At 46.4% G+C, this 10,763-nt stretch overlaps 1 protein-coding gene across 2 annotated transcripts in view; it reads right to left on the reverse strand.

Moving 5' to 3' along the window:
• LOC144678823 (serum paraoxonase/arylesterase 2-like) overlaps positions 1 to 1,671 on the reverse strand; it is a 54,966-nt gene extending 53,295 nt beyond the window's left edge. The window contains exon 1 of one of the 2 annotated variants that reach the window (XM_078538770.1): positions 1,516 to 1,671. In XM_078538770.1, coding sequence (XP_078394896.1) covers positions 1,516 to 1,589 — 74 coding nt within the window. In that variant the 5' untranslated portion in view covers positions 1,590 to 1,671. The remainder of the gene's footprint in view (positions 1 to 1,515) is intronic. The other variant, XM_078538771.1, reaches the window with a different exon arrangement.
• Positions 1,672 to 10,763: the final 9,092 nt, after the last annotated feature.

The following is a 10,763-nucleotide window of genomic DNA, read 5'->3' on the forward strand; positions in this document are numbered from 1 at the left end:
GGCTAGGGAATTCTGAAGACTTACCACTGTCTGAGTGAAGAAATTCCTCCTCATCTCAGTCTTAAAAGGCCATGACCTCTACAACCTGGAGGGACAAGGAAGCAGATGCATGGTAACACCATCATCTGCAAGTTCCTTTCCAAGATACTCACCATTCTGACTTGGAACTATCCTTACAGCATTGCGGTTGTACCTATACCACATGAGAGTGCAGCAGTTCAAGGAAGTGCTCACCACTACCTTCTCAAGGGCAATTAGGGATGGGCAATAAGTGTTGGGATAGCCAGCAATGTTCACATCCATGAAAAGATTAAAATAAAGCCTCAGGTATATATAATTATTGTGACATTTTGCTTTCGGCACCTATTTGTCACGATTAAAACTATTGCATATTTATTTCAGTTTCCAGTGACTCATGAGTTGACAGGGCTTATCTGTCTCCAATGCCTCCCAGCTTTCCGAGATTGCTCTTCACAGTAGCAGCTGACCTTGGGAGATTTAGGAGTCAGGTCTGCTCTCTTCATTGCGTCAGCACATCCACGTGGATTTTAAAAACAAACACTCAATGCACTCGAAGTGCTTTAAGCTGGCCCTCTGCAACAGCCAAGGATGTAGCGTCTATCGTAACCAGCTTGCAACCTCTAGGAAAGGGCTTCCCAAACCATAGTTCGTAACCCCGGTCAAAACTTCGTGGCTGTGAGGCAGCAACAGCTGCCCGTGGAGCTCAGTCCGAGTGTTAACAGCTGTGAGGCCCCTTTAAACCCTGGCGTTTGAACGATCAATGTGGCCTAATCATCTGATCTTTGAGGCCAGAGATTCCTGCTCCAAACAACAGTGAAAAGGGGGGCTTTTAAACCCAGCAGTTCAAACAGCCACTTGTTCTCACAGCTCTACCCACCCCACCCTTAGTTATCTCCATTCTCACAGCTACTCGCCCCCCACCCCCACCCTCACAGCTCTGAGCCTCCAATCCCCTGCTCCCCACCCGGTTTATCCCCATTCTGGCATCACAGCAATTTCAACCTCAAATTGGGAAAAAGTTTGGGTAGCAAGCTAGGACTCCAACCAGCAATGCGTTCCCAATGTTCCCACATCCTGTCACTACAACCTGAATGTTTTCAGAGCCTAGGACAACTCTCCCATATCAGTGAGTGCGCGTGCGAGGGACAAATGACTCACCTCCCATTACCCAGCCCACTCAAACCTGAAGGCGAGTCGGCCGCAATATGGGGGTGGGGGGGAAAGCTCACAACCCTTCATTTCGGAGCCACGTTTTGAAGGAGAAATTACATTTGGAGCAATAGATTGCACATCAATTTTGAATCATGAGCCATATTTATAATCAAAGCTATCGCCCTCATTTGTCGACCTGAGCCAGTTGCACACTAACCTCACCCCTTTCTGGGGACGGGGCCAGAACTTTACACTCCTTCAAATAAGAAAAAAAAAATCCCACAATCTTCCCGTCCATCCTTTCTAACTTTCGTCCAACTGGGAAAAGTATGCAGCAATTACCAGAGGTCCACGAGCCGGTACGCGACCACAGAGAGTATCACCGTGAAAAGAGCAAGTATCACCCGTTTCCCCATTGCCAGGCTCCGTCTGTCAGAAGTAGTGAGGAACTCGGGCAAAGCGAGTACTAATTTTAACCAGCACAGAAACCGCCCCAATCATCTGATTTACTGGATATGGGAGATAACCTTTTAAAGGGGCGTTGACGGCTGCTGGTTGTGTCATCGTTAACATGTCATCGGAATTTACTGCCTGAATTAGTTGATTACAATTTTTTGAAAATGAATTTGTGTGTCCTGTGGAAATGGAACCAGTTAGCATGGATACTGAGGTAAAAGCAAAATACTGCGGATGCTGGAAATCTAGAACAAAAACAAAAATACCTGGAAAAACTCAGCAGGTCTAACAGCATCTGCGGAGAGGGATACAGTTAACGTTTTCGAGAAGAGTCATTCGGACTCGAAATGTGAACTGTATCCCTCTCCGCAGATGCTGTCAGACCTGCTGAGTTTTTCCAGGTATTTTTGTTTTTATTCTAGCATGAATACTGATAATCCTCGCAAACTCCCACTGGCGCATATGACCGCCCAGCCATCATTTTGTGCATGCCATTCTATGAATTGCTATGCGCCTATCTTACATATTCTGAATTCTGCGACAAGTCGGCAGGAGAGGGGGGTGGATAGGGGAAACGAGGATACTTCATCATCCCTGGGAATGTTATTTTAATTTCTCCTTTAAAGTTTTTGTTACTGTGCATTAGTGGTGCTCCTTTACAATGGGGCATTTAGTTCCTCCTGACGACAATCTAAAAGGTTGGTTGAAAGGAGCTGGACCTACTTAAAATTATATGTCGGTTAGGGTTCTGCAGGAACAGGGATTAGATTTGCAATGTCCTCAACGCAGGAATTGTCAGTTCTACTCTTTTGGTTAATCAATTAGGATAACTAAATCATCAAATGGAAACACATAAACAATAATTAGGGCCCAATTTTAACTCACTCAAAACTCATTCAATTACAGAGTTTAAGTTCAAAGTTGCAATACTGTCCCCTCAGCCCTGGAATCCACTACAAAATAACTATAATAACTACAAAAATCCCCTAATTAATCTACTCTCAGTTATACCCCCGCTAAGGCAAAGCACACCCTGGACATTCAAAATGAGTTTCTTTCAGCTCTGGGTCCTTGCAGACAGCAGCTTGAGGCTTTTAGGCTGGAGGCTTCTCAAACTTGTTGAATCTTAAAATGCCTCTACCTTACACACAATATCCTTTCTCCTTTATACATATCTTTCTCTTTGAATGTACATTTTCCATTGTATCACTAGACCTCTTTTAACTTGACCTCTTCTGACAATAACATTCTTTCATCCCTCCAATTTTATTAGTAAGCTGAAAAAATAAACACATTGTTTGGGGTCTTCTAGCTAGGTGTAAGATTTCACCCGCATGGTTGAATGGTTTCTTTTAACAATTGCAAATTTACACGTTACCTTCTACCCTCTTTATATTTATCTAATTCACATCTCAAAACTACCATACATCAAAGCACCCAGACTAGCTGGCTTTAACCTAATTAAGACACATTCAGACACACACATAGACACAGACCCCACTAGAACTCTATTTTAAAAAATAATTTCCAATAACATTATGGACATTAATATCTTTTCATGGCACCACTCCCCAGGAGAGGTGCATTGATATTCTCACTCTCCAGGAGAGGTGCATTGACATTCTCACTCCCCAGGAGAGGTGCATTGATATTCTCACTCACCAGGAGAGGCGCATTGACATTCTCACTCACCAGGAGAGGTGCATTGACATTCTCACTCCCCAGGAGAAGTGCATTGACATTCTCACTCCCCAGGAGAGGTGCATTGACATTCTCACTCCCCAGGAGAGGTACATTGACATTCTCACTCCCCAGGAGAGGTGCATTGACATTCTCACTCCCCAGGAGAGGTGCATTGACATTCTCACTCCCCAGGAGAGGTGCATTGACATTCTCACTCCCCATGAGAGGTGCATTGACATTCTCACTCCCCAGGAGAGGTGCATTGACATTCTCACTCCCCAGGAGAGGTGCATTGACATTCTCACTCCCCAGGAGAGGTGCATTGACATTCTCACTCCCCAGGTGAGGTGCATTGACATTCTCACTCCCCAGGAGAGGTGCATTGACATTCTCACTCACCAGGAGAGGTGCATTGACTTTCTCACTCCCCAGGAGAGGGCACTAATTTGGAGGTGCATTCATCGGTAGGGGTGCTATATCTGGTGAGAAATTGGGAAGAAGCTTCAGAATTTCAGTATGTGGCATTTTGATGCAGCTGCTTAATTAGAATATCAATTCTGGTTTCTAGAGTGAAAGGGACAGCAGTTGGGCATGGTGCAGACTCACATGATGCATTCTCAACTCCATTAATTAAAGGGCCAGTGCAAAAATGGAGTTAGGAATTTGAATCAAGAGAAGGTGAAGACTCAATGGATTCCGGATTCCTGTAATGTGTGGGAAGTCGTGGACACTCCTGGTGTCCTAGACAACCACATGTGCAGGAAGTGCTGCCAGCTGCAAAAACTTGAGCTCCGGGTTTCGGAGCTCAAGCGGTGATTGGAGTCACTGTGGTGCATCCGGGAGGCTGAGAGCTATGTGGATAACACATTCAGAGGGGTGGTCACGCCACAGACCAGGAGCATGCAGGCAGAAAGGGAATGGGTGATCGCCAGGCAGTTGAACCAGGCAGGTAGTGCAGGTGTCCCCTGGGGTCCAGTTTTTCATTTTTAATACTGGTGAGGGAATTGGTTCCTCAGAGGAGTGCAGTCAGAGCCAAGTTTGTGGCACCACGAGTGGCTTGGCTGTACAGGAAGGGAGGAAGAAGAAAGGAAGAGCAATAGTGATAGGGGATTCATTGGTTAGGGGAACAGACAGGCATTTCTGTGGAGATAAACGTGACTCCAGGATGGTATGTTGCCTCCCTGGTACCAGGGTGAAGGATGTCACAGAACGGCTGTGGGACATTCTTCTGGGAGAGGGTGATTAGCCAGAAGTCGTGGTCCACGTTGGTACCAATGACTTAGGTAGGAAGGGGGATGTGATCCTGCAGATAGAATTTAGGGAGCTAGGTAGAAAATTAGCAAGCAGGACCTCAAAAGTTGTAATCTCTGAATTACTCCCAGTGCCATGTGCCACTGAGTACAGAAGTAAGAGGATAAGGCAGATGAATGCATGGCTGGAAAAATGGTGCAGGAGGGAGGACTTTAGATTCCTGGGACACTGGGACTGGCTCTGGAGGAGATGGCACCTGGACAATCCGGACGGGTTGTACCTGAACAGAGCTGGGACTGAGTTTCTTGTGGGGTGTTTTGCCAGTGCTGCTGGGAGGGCTTTAAACTAACTCAGCAGGGGTGTGGGAACCAGGACAGAATATTAGAGAGGAATACCAGGGTGCACAAAATGCTGGGAGAGACAGATAGCACTAGTATAGAGAATAGTAGGTTAATAGGTGGAGTCAGAGTAAGGGAGAAAGTAAAGAAGTCTAAATCAGGGTTACTATGCATGTATGTGAATGCACGGAGTATAATAAATAAGATTGGGGAGTTGCAGGCATAGATTGCCATGTAGAAATGTGATGTTGTGGCGATAACAGAGACCTAGCTCAGGGAAGGGCAAGACTGGGTGTTAGGTATTCCCGGGTACAAGGTGTCTAGGAAAGATAGGAAAGGTGGTGTCATTGGTTTAGAAGAGCATTGCAGTGCTGGAGAAAGAGGATGTCCCAGAGGGTTCAAGGACAGAATCAATCTGGAACAAAAAAGGGGCAATTACATTGCTCAGTGTAGCCCACAGACCACCAATTAGTGGGAAAGATGTAGAGGAACAAATCTGCAGGGAAATTACAGAGAGGTGCAAACATTATAGAGTAGTTATAATGGGGTACTTTAATTACCCAAATGGAGACTGGGATAGTGGTAGTGTAAAGGACGGAGAGGGGTAATAGTTCCTATATTGTGTTCAGGAGAATTTTCTACAGCAGTATGTGTCCAATCCAACAAGAAAGGATGCACTGTTGGACCTGGTGCTTGGAAATAAGGTGGACCAAGTAGATCAAATATCAGTGTGGGAACATTTAGGAGACAGTGATCATTGTATCGTGGCGATGATAGAAAAGGACAATGTGCAATCCAAAGTAAGAATCATTAAATAGGGGAGAGCAACTTCAATGGGGCAAGAACGGAGATGGGCCAGATAGACTGGAACCAAAGGTTGGCGGGAAAACTGTAGCTGAACAATGGGCTACCTTCAAAAAAGAATTGGTTTGGGCAGTCAAGGTATATCCCCTCAAAAGGGAAAGGTATGGCAAACAAATCCAGAGCTCCCTGGATGAAAAGGAGATAGAAGTTAAGATAAAGAAGAAAAAGTGCACTTATGACAAGCGTTAGGTAGAAAATGCAACTGAGAACCAAATAGAATACAGAAGGTTCAGATTAGAGGTGAAGAAGCAACTAAGAGAAGCAAAGAGGGATTATGAGAAAAGGCTAGCAGCTAACATAAAGGGGAATCCCAAAGTCTTCTATCAGCACATAAATAATAAGAGGGTGGTAAAAGGAGTATGGCTGATTAAGGGCCAAAAAGGGGATTTACATATGGAGGCAGAGGGCATGGTTGAGGTATTAAATGAATACTTTGTACCTGTCTTTACCAAGAAAGCAGATGCTGCCCAGGCCATGGTGACAGAGGAAGAAACTCTGTCATTAGAAGGGTTCAAAATTGATAAGGAGGAGGTGTGGATAAATTGTTGGTACTTAAAGTTGACGAGGCACCGGGACCAGATGAGATACATCCAAATATATTGAAGGAAATAAGAGTGGGAATTGCAGGGGCACTGGCAATAATCTTTCAGTCCTTCCTAGACTCAGGGGAGGTGCCAGAGGACTGGAGAATTGCAAACATTACACCCTTGTTCAAAAAAGGTTGTAAAGATAAGCCCAGTAATAATAGACCTGTCAGTTTAATTTCAGTGGTGGGAAAGCTTCTAGGCATAGTTATTCGGCATAGAATTAGTAGTCACATGGAAAAATGTGGGTTGATTAGGAAGAGCCAGCATGGATTTCAAAATTGTGTTTAACTAACTTGAAGCAGTTTTTCAAAGATGTAACAGAAAAGGTCAATGAGGCCAATGCTGTTGATGTGGTGTACATGGGCTTTGAAAAGGCATTTGATGCAGTGCCACACAACAGACTTGTGAGAAAAATTATAGCTCATGGAATAAAAGGGACAGTAGCAACATGGATACAAAATTGGCTGAGTCATAGGAAACAGAGGGAAATGGTCAATGGATATTTTTCGGGCTGGAGGAAAGTGTGTAGTGAAGTTCCCCAGGGGTCAGTATTAGGGCCCTTGCTTTTCACAGAATCACAGAATCACAGAATTGTTATGATGTAGAAGGAGGCCATTTAGCCCATCATGTCTGCACCAGCTCCTCTGAGCATTTTAACTTAGTGCCAATCTCCTGCCCTTTCCCCGTAACTGTGCACATTGTTTCAATTTAAATAATAATCCAATGCCCTCTTGAATGCTTCAATTGAACCTGCCTCCACCACCTTTCCAGGCAATGCATTCCAAGCCCTAACTACTTACTGCAAGAAAAAGTTTTTTCTCACCTCACGTTTGCTTCTTTTGCAAAACGCTTTAAAACTGTGCCCTCTAGTTCTCGATCCATTTACAAGCAGGAACAGTTTCTCCCTATCTACTCTGTCCAGATCCCTCATGATTTTGAAAACTTCTATCAAGTCGCCTCTTAGCCTTCTCCTCTCCAAGGAAAACAGCCCCAGCTTCTCCAATCTTTCCCCATAACTGAAGTGCCTCATCCCCAGAACCATTCCCATAAACCTCTTCTGCACTCTCTCCAATGTGTTGTATTTTTTGCAAAACCTCATCCACGGGCGGGATGAGGTGTCGGATCAGTGATTTAAAAAAAATAAAAAATTTTCAAACTAATTTCTAACATGTCCCTGACAGAGTCACATGAGGGGACATGTTATTAACATTTTTAAATTCGTTACTTTTTATTTTCAAAATTCTTCAACTCCCTGAGGCACCTCTGTGCCTCACGGAGCTTTTACTGCGCGCAGCTCTATACATTCACACACTTCCTCACTCACGCTCTCCCTGTCACCATCCCGGCAGCGCTGAGTGCTGCAGTGCGTGTTTCACGCTGGCTGGCCATTAACTGGGGCCCGATCGCAGGCAGTGGTTGTCTTCGTGACTGCTCCCGGGCCCACCCCTACCCCTACCCCCACCCCCACCCGACGATGGCAAAATTCTGCCCTGGGACTTTGTCCAGTTGTTTTGTTAAATTTGAGGCTCTTTAGTTCTAATTCCTCACCCCTCTCAACCCACCATGCCAACTTAATGCCAAACCATGCACCTTACCCACCCTCATGGCCCCTTATAGCCTCATGCCAACTTAATGCCTACCCATGCTGTCATGGCCCCTTATAGCCCCCATGTCAACTTAATGCCAACGCATGCCCACCATGGCCACTTATAGTCCCCATTGCAACATAATGCCACTCATGGCAGCCAATGCCCCCATGGTCATTTATAGCTCCCATGCCAACTTACTGCAAACTCATGCTAACCTACCCACCACCCTTAGCCCTTACAACCTGTGTGTCAACTCCCCAATATGAACCATGGGCAGACCTCAGGAGTCATGTTGAGATTAAATAAAATAAAGGTCGAAATATCTGTTACAGTCTTGACTATGGTGAAAAAAAAATCCATTCATGAAAGCCCATTCAAAACATTTAAATTCCCTCATGTACTTAATGGCTTATAAAAATAAACAGACTTCTATTTGTACCCCACAGCAAAGACAGTTGATCCATTAATAGCCTTTCTGAGCTTTCAATCAAAGTGTGAACTTAGAGCCCCGCTTGCTGAGATAGTTATAGGTTGTGGAAAGCAGCCCAACATTAATAATGGCACAACAATAGCCCTGTTTGTCGACAAACAGCTATTACAATTGTTAGAACAGATTTGTTTCAACTCTCACAGAGGCAGGCAGGCTGTTCTTCTTAATTTTGAAAGGAATGGGGATTTAAATAACTTCATTGCTTGACAGTTCTACATACCTTATCTGCTCTTCATGAGATTTACGTCTACTCTAAAAATTTTCTGAGTTTGGTTTCCTTCATTTGTGAGCCATGCCCTGCCCCTTTTTACCATCCTGCAGAAATTGGATTCGTCAGAAATGGGGGCAGGACATCCAAATCCAGGTCCCACCCTCCATTTTTAATGGTCCGCAGATTCCCCATGACTCTGCAAAAATTCAGGCCCTAGTCTTTCCCCTATTGAAGGAGAAGAGCAGGAAGAACACTAATGGGAGGCAATTAACCCGTTTTGCTCCTCAACAGATTTCCCAACTGGACATGGGTTGCATTTTGATGTCCTTCACATTGGACATGGAGAGATTGGGTTCTCAACTTCAATGCCTCCGGCTCTTTCCAGGGGTCAGTGGGGGATCTTTGTGGAGTCTTCCAATCAGCTGTCCACAGTTGTGTCAAGCTGGTGACAGACGCTCTGTTCAGGCGTGCATTGACTTTCATTCACAACCACACGGTCAAGCCCAGCCAGGCTGAGAGAGCCAGAGGCTTCGCAGCGATTTCTGGGTTCCCCTGTGTCCAGGGTGCAATCGACTGCACACAGCGGGTGAGCTGGGTGCCTTTGTCAACAGGAAGGGATTCCACTCTATGAATGTGCAGATAGTGTGTGACCACAGAATGCAGATTCTGCAAGTCTGTGCAAGGTACCCTGGCAGCTCGCATGATGCTTATATCCTGAAATGCTCCCAGGTGCCGAGGCTCTTCAGTGCTCCAGTCTGACTGGATGGATGGCTACTGGGTGACAAGGGTTATTCCTTCAAACCTCCCAAATGCCTCCCCACCATTGAAGAACAGAGGCCGAGCAGCGGTACAACAGGAGTCATGCCTCCACAAGGGCTGTGGTAGAGAGAACCATAGGTCTTCTCAAGATGCGCATCTGAAGCCTGGACCGTTCAGGGGGTGCACTGCAATAACCCCCAGATCGTGTGTCACTGATAGTGGTTCATGCTGTGCTCTCCACAATCTGGCACTGGGACAGAGTGGAGAAAGAAGATCTTGACATAGCTGCTCAGGCAACAGATGATGAGTCCAGTAGTGAGTCTGAGGACGAGCACGCTCAGTAGAACGCTGATAGCATAAACTCTGACCTGGGCAGCCTCCATGGAGGCAGGGACACCCGGGATGTTTTGATCCAACGCTCCTTCAGCAAGCCTACCAAATAAGAACCACTATCACATGCAGGCTCCATACCCATGAGGGTCAACACATTGCTCACGCTCTGCAAGGACTCGTCCACAATGGACGCCATGGCACGTATTCCCTCATGTATCTCCGCCAGATCCTCCCACAAACCCTGCTGGACTTCCAGCATCTTCTGCCTCAAGGACGACTCCAGAGGCACATCATCAGCCACCGACTGAGCATGTTCCTGGTCCCCTGCATTCCTCCGACTGCAGGCGTCCTGGGCACTCTCTGCCTCCACCTGCAACTCAAGCGAAAGTGAAGTGCCCTCACCGAGATACTAGCCGCCAATCTAATGCCCATTGAGATGCTGGTATCTGCGCTGGTGCCTGCTTGGCAGAGAGGGTGTGGCACAGGTGCGTTCTGTTGGGTGCTGACTCAGGGATCAGGGGTGGGCCTTCAGGATCCTCACCCCAATGGGCTGCTAGTGAGCCTGAAAGGAAGAACAAGGACATGTCATTAGTTGAAGTCATCACTGCTACTGTGCATGCCTGGCACCTGGATGAGACAGAGGTATGCATCAGGGTGCCCTTGTCTTTCCATTATCAATGGGGATTCCAGGTTCGAGGCTCACATCAATATAGAGGCAACAGTTGCAATGGTTGCAATAACAGACATTCCCACCTCAGTGCACTGCACTCTTACCTTCCTCTGGCACCCCAGCCTCATTGCAGCTGCTTGACTTAGGCGCATGGTGCCTCTCCAGCTCCAGGGCCTCCTGCTCATATCGAGTGAGGATGAGTAGGTGGGGCGGTCCTCCGCCAGTCCGCAACCTCTCAGCATTGTTATGGGGTGGTTTATCCTGAAAGGAGAGAGGAGCATTGGTTTGTCCACCCTCTACCTGCATTGCCATTGGAGCCTGGCCAGCCCCATCTGAGGAACACCTCGCAGGGCTCAGCC

Source organism: Cetorhinus maximus, chromosome 3 (genome assembly GCF_964194155.1).
Source record: "Cetorhinus maximus chromosome 3, sCetMax3.hap1.1, whole genome shotgun sequence".
NCBI classification, from domain to species: Eukaryota; Metazoa; Chordata; class Chondrichthyes; order Lamniformes; family Cetorhinidae; genus Cetorhinus; species Cetorhinus maximus.